The sequence below is a fragment of the Xenopus laevis genome, chromosome 2L (genome assembly GCF_017654675.1).
Source record: "Xenopus laevis strain J_2021 chromosome 2L, Xenopus_laevis_v10.1, whole genome shotgun sequence".
NCBI lineage: Eukaryota > Metazoa > Chordata > Amphibia > Anura > Pipidae > Xenopus > Xenopus laevis.
Window position 1 is genome coordinate 93,951,160 of NC_054373.1, and position 18,391 is coordinate 93,969,550.

Genomic DNA, 18,391 nt, shown 5'->3' on the forward strand with positions numbered 1-18,391 from the left:
GTATTGCATGTATATAGCTGCAGAAGGGTTAAAGGAACAATAAAACCAAAAAATGTTTTAAAGAAATGACAATATCATATACTGTTCCCTGCACTTCAGAAACAAAACTATAGTTTATGTAAACAAACTGCTGTGTAGCCATGGGGGCAGCCATTCAAGCACAGGATACACAGTAGATAACAAGTAAGTTCTGAAGAATCCAAATGTAACCTGTGCCTTTTCTCCTTTTTCAGCTTTGAATGGCTGCCCCCATGGCTACACAGCAGATTGTTTATATAAACTATAGTAGCGTTTCTGAAGCAAACACACCAGTTTTACCACTGCAGGGTAACAATACATTATATTGTCATTCCTTTAAAACACTTTTATTTTTTGGTGTTACTGTTCCTTTAAATACATTTGTGCTAATTCAATATTAAAAAAAGATTTTAAGCAGGATGTGCCATGCCACCTGTGGTACTTGTCCCCTGCCAGTAAGTCTCTTTTCTAATAGATATAGAGGAAGACTGAAGCTCACAGTATTATATTTCTTCCAGACTCCTCTGCATTAAACTAAGCAGCACTCTGGGTGCAGCAGACAGACCCAGTGAAGCAGCCAATCCCACTTTGGCAACCAGGGCACATATTAACATCTTATATAGAGAAGGTTTGCCAGGGAACGAGCTGTAGTCAAGGGGCACACAGTAGATCAGTGAGCCCCTCCTTGTGTGTTGCATGGGGTTATTCTGTGACAGCCAGCAAGAGTCATCCCGTGTATAAGGAGGGGGTAAAGGACTTTAGCCACAGCCTTCTCTGCACAGTTTATTAATAACAGAAGAGTCGGATTGTGCAGATGCCATGTCCAGTACAGACAAGGAAGGAGAAAACTCCCAGGCAGAGAGGTAAGATTTTGCAATAAGATGCACTACATGGATATAGATAGAGAGTTCTCCCTATTTATGTTTAATATGTTTGCTAATTCATAGTTGTTTGCTTATCTGATGTTCAGTGCCTCTAAAAAGGGAAAAATTAGGCAAGGACAACCCCACCCTATAGTAAGTACATAATGAGTTTCCAGGAGACATCCTTTCTGTTTTATTTTAGTTACCATGGTTTAAAAAAAACTTTATTATCAAAAATGAAAGCTTAAATTTGTGCCTGAAAATGATGTAATGTTTAGTGATGATGAATGGTTTGGGGTCAGAATTATTTACTGTTGTTAATATAGCCACTTGTTTACCGTCAATTATTAGACTAACAGCAATTTGCTGGTTACATTAACATGATTCTAGTTGTCTTTATAGTAGAGCAGGATTAGGATCTTGCCTGATTCCGATTGTTTAAATCACTGCAGGCTTCAGAGTCCTAAATAAGATTAAAAAATAAGATTAATTGTGATAAGAAAGCATAACAAGGGAATGGAAAAAAAGAACTCTCAGGCAATTTTAAAATGTTATGACAACTGGGTATATTTAGGAACAGAAAACTGCCAGCACAAAAATGAAGTGGAGATATTTTTTAAAAGGCAACCTTCTGGACAATAATCTTATTTTAAGAGAAATATATGGGTCTCTGTAAGTTTTACAGAGCACAGATTGTTGCGCCCAGAGGAGAAGTTGGAGTTGGGTTGGTATTAGGGTCCATATGAACTGATCAATATGTAGAGCACATTGTGAGGGGAGGCATGATTTCATTACAGGTATAAGAAGGGTCAACGATTTGTGACTTATGGTGCCCAATGGAATGTGATCTGAAAATCAGATTTGGTACAGTTGTCACATTTTTGCATAAAAATACCAGTCTTTCTATATTGTTATCTTTTTGTCCTATTAAAAACATGGCATCAAGCATCAGTTTTATGGGCCACACCAATAAAATTCCAGCCAGGAAATCCTAGGATCTAGTGAGATTAAAACACAACTCAGATGAAAATATGAAGTGATATCTGTGCACAGAGAGCTTCATTTACTAATCACATAGATACAAGTGAGGCACACACACTAAAGGGGCAAACTTGTGTTCCTTAGGACCCCTGCACAGAGTACTTGCTCCCATGGGATTTGCTTCACTCTAAAGGTGCACTGCTAGCAGCAAGACAGCTCTGTATGTAATGCCTGCCAAGGGTAAACAGTAAGTACAGAGTTCTTCTGCAACGTGATGGCACTCCCTAGCTTACATGGCTGAATAGCAAGCTAGACGGTATCCAAGAAGTCAACCACATACACCACTGGACCTTTATACGTAGACAGAGGCTGAAAGCTATAGAATTACACAGCCTATAATGGCAATGTCCCCCCTAAAGCATGCACAAAAATTTATTTTGAGGCCAGTAAAACCAACATATATTAGTGTGAACAAGAATCTTTTGTGAAAACACATCATTTAGCACTACTTCTGGCCAGACCTCTGTGTAGAAACAGAAATGTTTGAACACCCATTTAAAAAAGTGCCCACAAAATACATTTACAGTATTTGCACTAAACTTTCACAGTATTTGCAACTAAAACTTAAAGGGATACTGTTATGGGAAAAAAAAAATTTTTCAAAATCAATCAGTTAACAGTGCTGCTCCAGCAGAATTCTGCACTGAAACACATTTCTCAAAAGAGCAAACAGATTTTTTTATATTCAATTTTGAAATCTGACATGGGGCTAGACATATTGTCAATTTCCCAGCTGCCCCAAGTCATGTGACTTGTGCTCTGATAAACTTCAATCACCCTTTACTGCTGTACTGCAAGTCGGAGTGATATCACCCCCTCCCTTTTCCCCCCCAGCAGCCAAACAAAAGAACAATGGGAAGGGAACCAGATAGCAGCTCCCTAAAGCTGGCCATATATGTTGAGATTTTTAAAATATCCGATCCTCATCGTGAGACCACTATCTTCTCGGAATGATCGTACAATTGTACGAATTGACCTCAACTAAAAAGACCAATTTTCCAGGAAAACAAAGGGGAGCTGCCAGCTTGGCCCTGCAAACATAGATAGATTGCACTGGGACCAACAAAGATTTTTTTGACCTGGCCGACCAATTTCCTGACAGATGTCGGCCGAAAAATTGTAAGATGTACGATCGTTCAAATCCCACTAACTGCACGATAATTTCGAAGGATTGGTCGGACTTCCCTAAAATCGGTCGTTCGGCAAGAAGAATCGTCGCGTCTATGGGGAGCATAACACAAGATAACAGCTGCCTGATAGATCTAAGAACAGCACTCAATAGTAAAAACCCATGTCCCACTGAGACACATTTAGTTACATTGAGAAGGAAAAACAGCAGCCTGCCAGAAAGCATTTCTCTCCTAAAGTGCAGGCACAAGTCACATGACCAGGGGCAGCTGGGAAATTGACAAAATGTCTAGCCCCATGTCAGATTTCAAAATTGAATATAAAAAAATCTGTTTGCTCTTTTGAGAAATGGATTTCAGTGCAGAATTCTGCTGGAGCAGCACTATTAACTGATTCATTTTGAGAAATTGTTTTTTCCCATGACAGTATCCCTTTAACATTTTCCATACATTTTTCCACTCAAAACAGTATGGTAAGTTTGGTCTCAGAGTGGGTCTCAGAGATGCTCTTCCGGGTCTACAGGCAGCAGACATGATGACTTGGATGAGAGTGGATGGATTCATTGTTTCTGTGCTACAAATCTCCGCTCATTGAGTGGAATTTTCAGTACAGCAGTAAGGTAGTAAGGTAGTTTTAAACTGTCTCATACTGTTGCTTTAAAGAGCTTGTAGAGGTAAAACAACATATCGAGAAAGAATATTTTTGATTCATTAATTATATCTTCCCAGCCATATATTTTTTTTTTTTAAATTCACGCTTGTTAGTATCTGCTTTGTTTGGAAAATTTGCATTGAAAGGCAGACATGATTTGCATTGTTCCATGGCTGTTCCATACAAAGTGTGCTATGATCCATGTAAATATATAAGGATAGCCCTTTGTGTGATTATCAGGTGAGAACGTCTAAATTACAGCTTTTGCTTTAGATTGTAATGTTATGAACTAGAGCAGTGACTTAACAAGCAAAAGAGGAAATACAAGAGTCCCTGTGTGAATTAAAGGCCAGAAAATCTTGACTGCCGATAAGCTTCTCCCCAGCTTTTCTCAAACTCAAACTCATAAACAGGGCTGTATTTAGTTCCTGCTGTCCTTTGTATGCACTGATCCCAGGGTGATTCCATAACCTCCACTGGATTTTCTGGGGGCAGGATTGTGTGCTTTTTAAATTTCCCATATAGACACCCAAGGGCCACACTCCTAAAGCTGCTGCCCTAGGCACAGGTCATCAGGTGCCCATATGGTAATAAGGGTGTGATCATTTACTCTTTATATAGCAGTGACTTATTCCACAGTGCTTTACATAGATTATATATAATTTGCATCAGTCCCTGCTTTAGTTGAGCTATCACATATGAACACCTGTCTATCTGCTTTCTATGAAACTATAGCCCTGCAATGACATTTGTTACTTTCATGTATAACAAATTATTAATAATAATTAATGACTAGGGCTTTGTGCACATATCCTATGCTATGCGGAGTCTTTGGGTTAGGATGCCATGTGTTGTACATTGTGTTTCCATCTCCCAAGACGATACCGTGTTTTCGACTCAAATTACCAAATGTTACTAAAACCCTATACACAACAAACCCAACTAATCCCTGTGACATTAGTATCCACTGAACTCTAGTTCAACTTTACAACATACTTTGGCTGTAGAATTGTTTGGCTATTTGATGAGCGCCTTGCTCCTAATTGTACCAAAACAGAACAGGTGCTTATTATGATTTCACAATTGTAGTTCAAATGATAGATAATAGTTTGAAGGTGGAGGTTATTGTCTCTATCACACACATATATAAATATTTTTTATTTATCCAGCACAACTGGTATATGCAGCTTTACAGCTGCAATTCTACTCCCTGACAGACCTCACATGAGGGAACACATACTTTATACTTTTGCGTGGATAAGTCACTCAACATGTTTAATTTTTGCATTTAGTCTCCCTGTAAGAATTTGCAGGTCACAAAGGATCCTGTTTCCTACATACAGGCTATATTTTAAAGCTTTTTTTATTTCTTTTAAATGTCATACATTCAAATTTGTATGCAAGGCATTTAAGTATGAATTCAATTTACTGGCAGCAATGATAAGACTTATAAAAGCCATCCAGTTTTTGCCAAGAGAAAGGTCGCCTTTCTACTGCTTAAAACAGGCAAAGAGCCAAACTCTTCTGAACTGAAGTGCTGAGCTGTGAGAAGATGGTTCCATGGCTGTATGGCATTATTTAGGGTACATTTAGCCCTTATATTTTTTTTCAGACAGGCACTTTACTAAAGGAATTGCACTTCAGTTCTTTTGCTAAGTGCCTTGTCCTGAAAAATATATCTGAGTGATATCCCTAAACCTGTCTCAGCTGTTTCAAGCCCAGTAACTTATAAAGTGCTGTCATTTTGTGATATACAGATATTTGTTCAGTTCTTACAACACTCCCTTAATTTGCTAAATCATAATTAAACGGCTCCACTATATAAATACAGGTATGGGACTTGTTATCCAGAATGCTCAGACCTGGGATTTTCCAGATAACGGATCTTTTTGTAATTTGTATCTTCATACCTTAAGACTACTAGAAAATCCAATAGGCTAATTTTCTTCCAATAAGGATTAATTATATCTTAGTTTGGATCAAGTACAAGGTACTGTTTTTTTATTACAAAGAAAAAGGAAACCAATTTTAAAGGAGAAGCAATATCATTTTCTACTTGGGGGTGCCAAAAGTTAGGCACCCCCAAGTTACTACTTTTACTTACCTGACACCCTGGGCCAGTGCTCCTATCAGCAGAAAACCGCATCGGCCAAGGATTTTTCTAGCAAGCACCACAGAGTGGTCCTCTTCCTGCTCCTTCGGTTTCCATTTTCTTGTGCAGGCGTAGTAGAGCAAAAATAGCCAGCTTTTACAATAAAATTCGGCTTTTCACTCTCCCAAAGAAGCAGGAAGAGAATCACTCTGTGGTGCTCACTAGAAGAACCCACATAGGGCTCTTTGTCAGAAGAATATAACAAAATGTTTGTGACATTCTCCTGACAAAGAGCCCGGTGCGGGTTCAAAACGTTGAGCCAATTCCCGTTCTTTAAATATTCCAATTCGAACACAGCACCCGCACCTGAATACAACTTTGACGGAGACAAGGAGAGCGTGTGCGGACTAAACTGGAGTGGTATTTAAATATATACATATAAAACTAACAATTAGGAATTCAAAGTATTGTATCTTAGTACATAAAATAACATATTAAGATTTCGTATTTGACCAAGTAATATTTCTAAAGGCCCTTGCTTTATTCTGTTAATGATTGCTACTAATGATTCCTATTCCCAGATAAGACAGCATGCTTTGCCTCATTTAACCTTGCCTATGGGAATACGCTAGTATTGCTGAAACAGCTGTAGATACAGTACACAAATAAATAGAGGAAGGCTGTTAGGGATTGCAATCACAACTTCACCGTGAGGCTGGGATGCCTGATCTTATTTCCCCTTGACAATAAAGCTTGGTCAGTCTATACAGAAATGTCCATTTTTCTCATGCGATCATAGGCACCACTACAGATACTAGGTTTTCACACCTAAAACTCATGACTGAATATTCTCCTTATAGACATGTCCCTTCTAGTCACTCGCCATGCATCATGAGTGGCTAGCCAAAAACTATAAGGATAGGGATATATAGGGATCATGGGAGAAGAGAAGCAGACAGGATGAGTTGCATGCTTCCTGCAAGCTCTTCATTGCAGGTACTTATTTACTCACTAGCATTCCATAATAATCATTACACTAACAAATCATGTAAGGTATTTCAGAACACGTGAGTGCTAAGCAGGCAGGCGTATATAGTACCTTGATAGCATTTTGCAAGAAGTGGCAATACCTCGCTGTAGTGTACTAGGTACCCAGTCTCTCCCTTCACTATACCGGAGAAATACAAGTGCCAGCAAGAGTGGTCTGCATTAATAAGGGAACGTAGCACATGGTAGAAAAGGGATTTCAAGAAGGAGGGGGAGGGCACCAAAAACATATGGTCATATCTGTCCATTGCTGTTCCTGCTTTTCAAATTTACATTAAGAAATGTAATCTAGGAAACAGAAAGCAACTTATTTATAAAAGCATGATATTAGGGAAATCGAATTGCATAATTACGCCTATTAAATTATAAGTGAAGATTACTGAAGGTTAAGGGCTAAAGTATTATAAATTAAACTCGATTTTCAGCATTTCCATTGATGTTAATATTTAACAAAATTAACTATACAACAATTTTACAGGCTTACATATACACATTTAATTGCAAGAACAGTATCTTATTACATGTTATGAAGTTGTTTATGAAGACAGTTTGGTAACTTACTATTAGAATGTTTGCCATAATAAAAGTCCTAAAACTGGTCAGGAATGATTTCAAAATTTGTTGACCAATAGTTTATGAACTGGATCTTGTGCAATTCTGTACATAGGTAAATACATTTCAAAATCAAGTTCACTACTAAAATGTGTAGCTCGATTCTTGTCCATGTTGGCCAAAGACCCCATACACCTTCATGTAATCTGTATGTATATGAAGTATACACCTTTCTATTACACAGCACTGCAGAATACATAGGGACTTTATAAATATGCTTTAGTATTAATTATCTCCTTAAGGGGATAATTGTCCAATAAGGTTTTCTGTTTTGTGTGGTTAACTCTCTTGGAATGGCATCTGTGTACAATTATGCAACACATTACGTGTGGGCATAGGGTCCCATTACTTCTGCCAATGCTCTGTCAATTAGGTCAGAAATATCAAAATGGTCTTGATGTTTCCTGTGTTAATAGAATTAAGTTATATTATTTATATGAGCAAAATAAGGTATTTATTTAATTAATTTAACAGAGATGATTCACAACAGGTTAAAGATTGTTAAGGAACCATTAATGATGTCTGGCTGCTGTCTGAACTCCTTCCTTATATAGTCATGGCCAAAATATTGGCACTTTTTCTCTAAATAATTCACAAATAATACCTACTTCCTATAATAAACGTTTGACTAATCTTCACTAACAACATTACAAAATGTTATTACATTCAGAACTTTACATACACTGACAAAATTATTGACAGTCTAGATTAAGATTTGGTAGCACACATTTTTGATTGAATAACTGAAATCAGGTGCTTCCCATAGCCATGAATGAGTACATCTCTTCCTACTAAAAAGCACATTTGCAAACTGCCTCATTGTCCAAGACTTGATGGATACCTTCTCCAAGCTTCAGCTTTCAGTTTTTTTTCTAATGTGTTTAATGGTATGCAGATCTGGACTCACTGCTGGTCACCAATACACTCCAGAATTTTGTTTTTTTAACCATACCTGTTTATATTTGACCATGAATTAACAATTTTGACAGCTGTTTAAATTGCTGTTTAAATAAAAGGATTTAAATGCAATTTTTCTACTTTAACAAAATTTCTATTACAGCAACTGCAACTATTTTCTTTATTTCTGACTTTGGTGTAAACTTTTTTTTACATTTATATTTACAAATTTCAACATCAACAGAAACCCTAGGACATAGGGGTTTAATAAACATTACTTCTTCAAGGTTTTATAAATAATCTCTTTATTATTTACTAAAATCCGAATTTATATCATATTTTATTTAAAAAAAAACACAACCAAACACCCATGCCCAATTGTAGCTTCTTTATTAAAGGCTAACTATCACAAAAATGAAATATAAGGTGCATTATACTGAAATAAGAAACTTTCTTTCACTTTATTCTATCTTCTTGCAGAAGTTGGGTGTCAGATATTCAATGACAGTTAGATCCAACATATATTATAGGGGGCTTCCTTTCCTAGCAGATGTATTAGAGGTCACTCAAATAACTGATTCCAGTAAAAAATATCTAAACTAAATAACTGCCTTTTGCACCAATCTGCATGTATAGAGACATGATGTCTGGTGATTTTAATAGAGTGAGATCTAATACATCTTCTAGGCAAAAGAAATGAAATAGTGAAGATAAAATTGATTATTTCAGAAACGGTACAGAATTTTTAATTGATCGTATTTAGAAAGTTTTTTTTCTGTATGCTGAAGCTTATATAAAATTTTGATTTTCAGAATAGTTCCCCTTTAATAAAAAAACCTTGATTTAATCCAAACTTGGAAAAACTCGATCGAGAACCCACAGACCAAGAAAACTTCAAATTGAGATAGACACTTCTCCCACTGACTTATACAGGACCTCAACAGGTCTGATTCGGGCTCTTTGCAGCATCATGATATAATACATCTCTAAAAATTTTAGTTTTCTAGTGAAAAAAAACCTAGAGTTTTTCAAGATTTTAACATTCAGATTTTAATAAATAACCCCCTTAATGTTGCAAGATAATTCAGCCAGGGCTTGGCATGTGCTCAATACAGATTTGGGCAGAGTGCTGAGATATGGCATATGGCAGAGTATGGAAAAGTTAAACATGTAGGCTACAATAACAAGCTAGATTAAAGGGTATTCATTTAGTCAAATCAGCAATGAAGAAGTATTTGAGATTGTTAGCAGATATCAAATACTAATCATTCAGGTTAACATAATTGAGAAGGGGATATTATTGATGGAATTTACCTTATTAATTCACTAATTGAATTAAATCATCAGTTCTGAGTACAATTTTTGCCAGACTATTCCACACAGAGAACGAGTAATGATGCAATGGCTAGAGTGGATGGTCTAACTAAGGCATGACATTCAAATATGCAAAAGGTGTCTTATGACATTTTAATTCCCTTACATAGTGCAGGTGACAAGAGGATCTTCACTGAGACTGGAGGGAAGGAAGCTGCTGGCAAGATTATAAACAAAGGGGTGCCAAGATGTGATGGCCTGTAGGGGATTGTGGGGTTCACAGAGAACTTTGTATGGACATGTTATTCTGATGGCTAAATAGCTTTTATAAAAACATGCCTGAGCTGTGATTGAAAATAAGCCATGGCATTTAAAGTACATTAAGGCCAAACCATCTCAGTACAAAGTGTTGGTCTATCTACAGCAACTTACAAGAAACCCCTGTGCAGTATTGCAAAGCCGTGTGTAAATAACCTACAATTATACATTAAAAGCAACCAGTTAATCAGCAGGGTAAGAAAATCAAAGGTTAGAACAAATTCCCATCACAGTATGATCAATCTTAATAGGTTACACTCTGTAAATTGTCAATGGTTTCGCTAATGGCTATCTTTCACTCTAGTTTACAAGGTAAATTATCCTCCATTGTATACAGTGTGGGGGGATATGCAACAGATTTTTAGCAATCCATTGTATTCCTTTTCTTTACAGACCTGTCCCAGAGTCTTCTTTACCTCATCCCAATGATGCCCCAGATGATCCTAGACCATTGTCCTTAGATGATGTTGGGGTGAAGTTCCAGTTCTGCATTGCTGCTGTGGGACAGCTGGAGCAAGAACGTGATGAGCTAATTCGGGAACTGACACTGCTTCGAGAGCCTTCTTTTGAAGCAGTTAGGAGTGCACATGAAGAGGTACTGCAGGCATTTGGCCAGAAAGCTCGGGCAGAACTAGAAAGAGATGCTCTGCAGGAGGAGGTTCGAACTGTCAGATGCAAGCTCTTCAGTGTGACCAGAGAATATGTGACATGTCAATTTCAGCTGGAGAATCAGCGTGAAGAGCTAAAAGAAAAACAAATACAACGTGGAGACCTTGAGACACTTGCTTCTCGTCTGGCAGAGGACCTCACCCAGCTCAGGACTGCTTTTGTGGAGCAAAGAGAAGGATCTCAGCAGCAGCTTAGGAGTTTGCCCACCAGGCATACATCACATGCAATACAGGATAGGCGCCGCCTCTCTGCAGAGCTACAAAGTCTCACAGCGGAGCAACACAGTTCTCTAGAGGACCAGTATGAACCCAGATTATTTCGACTCTTGGAGCACAGTGAAAGAGGGGCAGCAGCACTTAGGGTAGCACAGGAGGAGCTGCAGAAGCAGCGTGATGAACTCAGACCACTACAAGGGGAGGCATGTAAATTGAGAGTGCAGATGAATAGCCTTCAGGAACAGATTGTTCTCCTGAAGAGAAAAAGAGAAGAGGAAATTCACCTTTATCGGGTATGGATACCCATAATTCACAGGTAGGGTGATGGGAGAGATTTCAGAAGGTGGGTCCTGGCTTTAGAAACAAATTGTGTTACAGCTATTAAATAGTAGAAACGTTCACTATTGTTATCATATTTTAGAACTCATGTTCATTTTTACAGCAGGCAGATCTTTTTTTTTTTTATTATAACATTTGTGTTTTATTAGATTTTCACCATATTTACGTTATGCATATACAGTAGAAGAACAACATTTACATAAATGGTAAATGTAGCATTATAATTTGTAAAGTATATACAATCAGATAGCATGTCATATCACAAAATACATGCAATAGTTTAGTTATGCAGTATGTGCTACACCCACCAACCTAGTTTTCTGCTGAAATAAGTTGTCAAGGGTAGTAAGTTGTTCTTTGGTTGAGCATATATTAAGGCTATAATTAGCTTCAGAGAACGTTAAATGGTGATGATGATTCAATTAACTAAGTTAGATCATAACAGAAACAAAAAACAAAACATAGTTTCCTGTATACAATCGGACAGATCGTCCTTTAAGGTTAAATTGGATAAGTGGGGCAATAGAGATTACAATATACCTGCATTCGGTTTGCCCTATAGATGTCAGGAGAGATCAGGTATCATTACAATGACAAAGTAACTTGATTAAAACCACGAGGGAACGTGTAATTAATCCAAGGATTCCACATTTATTTTTGCTTTCAGTTCTCCGAAATTGTAAGATGGTAGACAGCCATGATTTAGCTATAATTTGCTTTGCTGCCGAGAGGGCAGATCTTTTAACAACAAACAAACTATTAAGTCGTTACAACTAGTGGTTCAAGACTTGAAGTGATAATCAGACAAGGTTTTTGATGGCCCTGTCCCCTTTCTACAGGTATATATCAAAACATAAACAAAAAATGCATAATAACATTCTCGTGTTTATTCATGTTCTAATCTTCTGAATCATTGTTTGACCATGAGCCCTAAGAGCAATGTCACATGGAGCACATTTTGGTCAGTTTTCGCCAACTGAAAGTCACCCATGAATGCAATTCTGATAATCATAAAATTTCATTTTTCTAGACATTGCACCACCGTTATATTTTCAAGCATATGCATGTCATAATATACATTTTTGCAAAGTTTCCAACAATTTTGTATGCATTTCTAGTGTGTTGATGTTTTCAGGTACTCTATTCAAAAAGCGTCCGTGTTATAACCTTTGCCATAAAAGCAGTGTTGGTAAAGGGGTGCTGAATGCTTTGCCAATACAGCTGTTCTGCCAGCTCAAACCTCTGGGAAAATTATGTTTGCTGACGCTGTGCTGTCTGCCCGAATTATATATATGCTCAGTTGATAGTGTCTGTTCTAGATCTCATTTCCCATACAATGACTGACTTTGGTAAACTGTTAAGAGAGAATGCTACAAAACACATTCCGCCTAGTACTTTTTTCAGTTCCTATCCCCATGACTGAAATATGTGAATAACAGCTTGAATGCAACTTGATATAATTGTGTTCCTTAGTCCTTGTTCTAGTGCTTTGCTACTTAGGGATTTCATTTCCCAGCTGTGATATAAATATATATACTGTATATGTTTTTGACACTGGTCATATTCTTGGACATGCCCTTCATTTCCTTTCTTTGGTAAGGTGATTCTTGATATTGATTGGAGGAGTAACATGGTTTCTGCATTAGATTATGCAGTAATAATTTTGTTGGGCAGTACTAGAAGCCTATTTTTTAATAACTCTCAACCAAGCCATAGAATTCAAAGTTTATGAGTTGTCTGGCTTAAAGACTCTAACTGCACAAGACCCCTTGCCTGGATGAGGCCTCATTTCATCTTTACTACCAGTTTTTGTTTTCTTTATTCTTGGTTTTTTTGGTATATTTGTCTGAATGATTTCCTGGGTAGAGCTGCCCAATAAAATAGGTAAACCTGAACAAAACAAGACATGAGTGTGTGGCATGTCAAATACTTTTCTGCAACTGCATGAACAGCAAGTAATTAAATGAATTTAATGCTAATAATTTAACAGTCATGCAATCAGAAATGCTGAATTCTCTCTCTGGGAAAACTAAACTGCCTTCATGCACTAATGGACCTGCTGCATTAGGGAGGCTTGTAAATGGAGCCAAACACCATTCTCTCTCTCTCTCTAATGCTGGCATGATGTTATCCTTCTATAACTCTATGAGTCACAGTGTGAATCTATTAATAGCTTGATATAATATGCCAGTCATGGCAAAGGCATTCTGCAGAGTTATGTTACTGGCCCCCACGCTAACACGGGCACATTATATAGCTCCAGTAAACAAACACTACATGCCATATTCATTTGGTCTCATCACTTAAAGGGACATAATACTCTCACTATTCAGCCAAATGGACAAAATGAGTCTGCCCCATCTGTACATAACTTTTTGGAACAATCAACCCCTACTCCCTTCACAATAGTGCCAAGATAAGGTGTATCTAATACAGGATGGAATCATGAAAACAAAGTATTACTTCCCTCATACAAAATCCGGGCTCTGAGAATGAGTAACATGCCCATCCAATAGCATGTCAGAGAAACACTGCCCACCCAGGTGCCCTTATGACTGAAATCTAAAAGCAGGCACTTTTAGGATTTCAATATTAATTGGCAAAGTAGAAACATATCCTGCATTTCTATTTTTTTCCTCACAATTGTCTTGTTATGGGAAGGGCACCATCAACCATTTGATATGCAATTACCAATGCCTAGATTAATGAAATTTTATAATGTATTTATTTTCTTAGTTTATATATATTTTTTTCTTCTTTAGGGTCAGGGCACACACGCAGATTCGGGGAGATTAGTCGCTAGGTGACTAATCTCCCAGATCTGCCTCCCAGCCGGTGGGATTGCACTTGGCGCGACATGGGAAACGAATCACGCCGAGTGTATCCCGCCAGCGATTTACATTTTAGCCCGCAGGAAGGCAGTTCGGGGAGATTAGGAAGAAGAGATTTGTCGCCAGGCAACTAATCTCCCTGCGTGCCCTGACCCTTAGAAAAAGAAGTTATAAAGTTCCTAGTTCCCACATTCTTGGTGCTAGAAAATGCACACCCAAGGAACAGAAAACACACATCCAATGAAACACGAGTTCTTCTAACTTTCCGTTAATGAAGATTTGCTCTTCTGCTCACCTCAAACATAGGGGCACATTTACTGACCTGAGAATTATTTTTGCTTAGGAAGTCTCCTCCAGACTTCGCATAACTACATCAGATGTTATTTCATGACGAATACGTTTATCATCAAAATGTGCAATTACGTCTTGGCAAAAAAACCCGGTCGTACCTTCGCCAGCCATGATTCGTTGTTGCTAAAATTTAATAACGAATTTTCTATAGCATTACTTTCTTACTAGCGAAACTTCTTTAACTTACATATGTTTACATCAATTTGAACTCAGCGGGCATAAAAAGGTGATAGGTATGTATTTATTGGTGATGATGGTGAAATTGCTGAAGGTGGCCAGTTTTTATTGAAAATGCCCAAGGAAGCACAATAAAGACAGAGATCCTCTATTGACCTAGGCCATGAGCACACCCTAAAACAAATGTGGCATGAGCCTTGAATGTTAAACAGAAGTGTAAATAAGATATTTTTAACAGTTACAACTTGTAAACATAATCCCACTTTAAATATGAAAAAATGCCAGTTTTGACTTTTGCTTAGGACTTTTTGGAATACTGGATATGATGCCACTGACATAATAATGTTGAGGATGTAGCTTCATTGTATTAATTCGCCAGTCAGAACCTGGTATCTTTACCATTGGTGGTCCCCAGTTTTGACTGATTTTGCTGCTTTGAACCTATATACATAAAATACTAAGGTTTTGTTAAAGACCCTAACAGTTGGCCAAGCTCTGATACAATACTTAAGGGGTCTACATTGTTTGTAATTAATAAACAAGAGCTGTGTATTAAGGTTAGGGCCAGGGTACAACATTATATGACTGTATATGAATGCATGATGGACACAGTGGGACTGTCACTAGAAGTTCATGTTAAGGTTTATTATTCAGAGATTATTCCTGTGATTTAGTAATCTCTGACATACATTCATCCTCATCTTTCTTTAGGAGCAGATACAGGAATTGGAAGACAGTAGGAGAGAAATGAAGATAACTGTGCAGTTGCAACAGCAACAAAACAAGGAATTGGAAGACTTACGGAGGAGTTTAGCCCATGAGCTAGCTATATACAAGTAAGATAAACCAGCATAATCTAGCAATGTTATGGACATGTTGTTTATGTAGTTTAAATGAAGGGGTGTAATTATAAATGCCCAAACAGTTTTAACAGAAACATGACATGGAGTAAAAACTTGACCTGGAGTTTTACATGCAGAAAATTCCCTGAGACATGTGGCAAATGCAAGCAGGGTCAAGCCCTTGTGTGTTTTATTTGTGCAACGTTTCGGTGCAGAAACCCCTTTGTTTCTGCACCAAAGGTAATTTGTTCTGGGTTGGAAGGTAATTATTTATGGTCTGGGTCAAGTACCAGTTCTGGGTAGGGGGAAATATTGGTTGGCAGTTGCACGTTGGGTTACAGGTCAGCAGGTCCAGAACAGGCAAGAGTGTGCCTGACCAGACCCATGCAGAACTCCAAATTGTAGTTTAAGGTGCAGGAAAGCTTCATATTTAACGGATAATCTAACAAATATACATATGATAAAATTGGTGGGACTTTAATCTACATTTAAACTCTATTGGTGAATGAGTTGTATTTACTGTTCACTAGCTACCATAAATAGGAATGCATATAATGGTCTAAGCTGAAATCCATGCAGCCTCATACTATTGTATATTGTGTTCAGCAGTTTTCATTAGTTGTACTAAGGAACGTCACCTGATATGGGTTAGTTTGCAGCACAGCACTGCAATAGATTTTATTGCATTGTGAACATGCGTATAATTCGTTGCATCCGCCAACTTCAAACAGATCTGAATGCCAGCTGCTAACAAGGCATAATAAATTGGCTTGTGTACATGTGTGGGCATATATGCATGTCAAATGCAGAAGGAAAAGCATAGGACAAACTTATCTGCTGTTGAATTGGGGCTAAAATGGAAGAAACAAGTTTTAAGGGGAAAAGAAAATCTGCATGTTGTATTTCCAAATGTTTCACAATTGATCCATGTTCAACCTAAGGGCTGGGACACACTGGGCGATTTGGGGAGATTTAGTCACCTGGCGACTAATCGCAGCAACTTTTCTCCCCGAATGCCTCCCCTCACTTTGCGCCTGCATAAAATGAAAAGTTGCCGGCGCTAATTACACACGGCGATTCGTTTTCTGAAGTCGCCCGAAGTTGCCTCACGAGGAAACTTCGGGCGACTTCGGTAAACGAATCGCCGCGTGTGATTAGCGCAGGCGATTTTTCATTTTAGCCAGGCGCAGAGCGAGGGGAGGCATTCGGGAAGGTTGGTCGTGGAAAGTCGCTGCGATTAGTCGCCAGGCGACTAAATCTCCCCAAATCGCCCAGTGTGTCCCAGCCCTAAATGGCAGTATATTTTACTGCTTGCTGAAAGAAAATTACTAACACTATTAATGGCGCCATCTTGGAATGTGTACATATGTGCGGCATCAGTAGACTTTGAGGCCAAGAAGCATATGCACAGACAGAACTGTTCATCACCCCAGACTTTCATTGTGAAAACTTTTAACCAACTCTTTGCAGTTCACAGAGTACCTTCACGTCAACTGGTACTGTAATTCGCTGTAAGGTTACATCCTACAAAGTTAGGGAATTGGGAATTCTAAGTAGCCTTTAACCTTGGAGGGAATCAATATTTGATCTTTACCCTTCAGGCGGAGTTGACTACTTTGCCATTTGCAGCACGAGCATGCAATTCATTTGGCCAAGTCAGTGACCAAAGCCTACATCAAATGCAGGACACAGAAAAGGTGACTGAACACATTTTCAAGTTTTTGTATCTCATAAAAAATGTGGCATATGTGTATCAGGTTTGTGCATGGGCAATATAGTTCTACAAAGCTAAATGCAAACAAATTCTACCAGTTATGATACAAACCACAAAAACTTCACAAGGTTACTCCTGCAAAAGCATAATTTACTTTTCAGTTAAAAAGCATCATTATTTACTTTTTAGTTAAGAGTTACTGGTGTTTACAGGGGAAAAAAACATAAAACAGTCTTTTAAACCAGCAATACAGTGTTTAATGTGGGCTCTTTATCGAAGCAGCTACTGCCATTGCTCGGCTGCAAGATGCAACCCTTCAGCCACACCAGCCTTGCCAAATTTGTCTCCGTTTAAGAATCACTGATTATAACGAAGTCATAGTTATACCACTAAAACAAGATCTCTAATTTCATTACAGGGGATGCCTTGAAATATATGGACAACTCTTCAAGTCAGTGACCAAAAAGGAATGAGAAGAAACCAGCCTCTGTCCTCTTCATGTATGACCACCACTCTATAGTGCCTATACTGAATGCAAGCCCTGTAGTTATAAACAGACATCACACAGCAGGTCACCACTTTACCTATTTTGACATACCAAAAAAATTTGGAAAAAATCACCACTGCCCTCCAAAAAAAAAAATGTTGTCCTAGATATGTCTGGGATCACCACTCATGGCCAAAATGTATTTTTTTTTTTTATTTGCTTAAAAATCTGGTTGTTCTCAGCTGTATTTCTGCATACACAGAAAGTTTTCAAACTGTTCACAACAAACCTTACACCTTTACAAGATAAAAGCACGGACACCCCTGCCATGAGGCAAATTGAGATGGCCCCTTGTAAGACGAGGGCTCAGAATCGTCCCTGAATAAATGGAAACATTTTACATTGAAGAAAATAATCGTAGCAGGGGATGCAGGTATATATGGCCCTGGCCTAGCCACACGCCAGTATTAAATCTCAGAAAAGAAAGTATTGCCAATACCTGTATTTGATTTCAACGGGGTGCTCCCACTTTTATTCAAGGTGCTTCCAGACACTTAACAATGGATCAAACGTTTCGGGACCGCATGGCCCTTCCTCAGTGATGTTGTCCTAGATATGTCTGGGATCACCACTCATGGCCAAAATGTATTTTTTTTTTTTTATTTGCTTAAAAATCTGGTTGTTCTCAGCTGTATTTCTGCATACACAGAAAGTTTTCAAACTGTTCACAACAAACCTTACACCTTTACAAGATAAAAGCACTGACACCCCTGCCATGAGGCAAA

General features: G+C 38.1%; 1 protein-coding gene across 1 annotated transcript; it reads left to right on the forward strand.

Annotated features, from left to right (window-relative positions):
* The first annotated feature begins 771 nt into the window (after positions 1–771).
* Positions 772–17,889, forward strand: sync.L (syncoilin, intermediate filament protein L homeolog). Its single transcript, XM_041582183.1, has 4 exons — positions 772–881; positions 10,375–11,158; positions 15,275–15,399; positions 17,538–17,889. The coding sequence occupies exons 1-4, from the start codon at positions 838–840 to the stop codon at positions 17,590–17,592; spliced, it is 1,008 nt and encodes a 335-aa protein (XP_041438117.1). The 5' UTR covers positions 772–837; the 3' UTR covers positions 17,593–17,889.
* Positions 17,890–18,391: the final 502 nt, after the last annotated feature.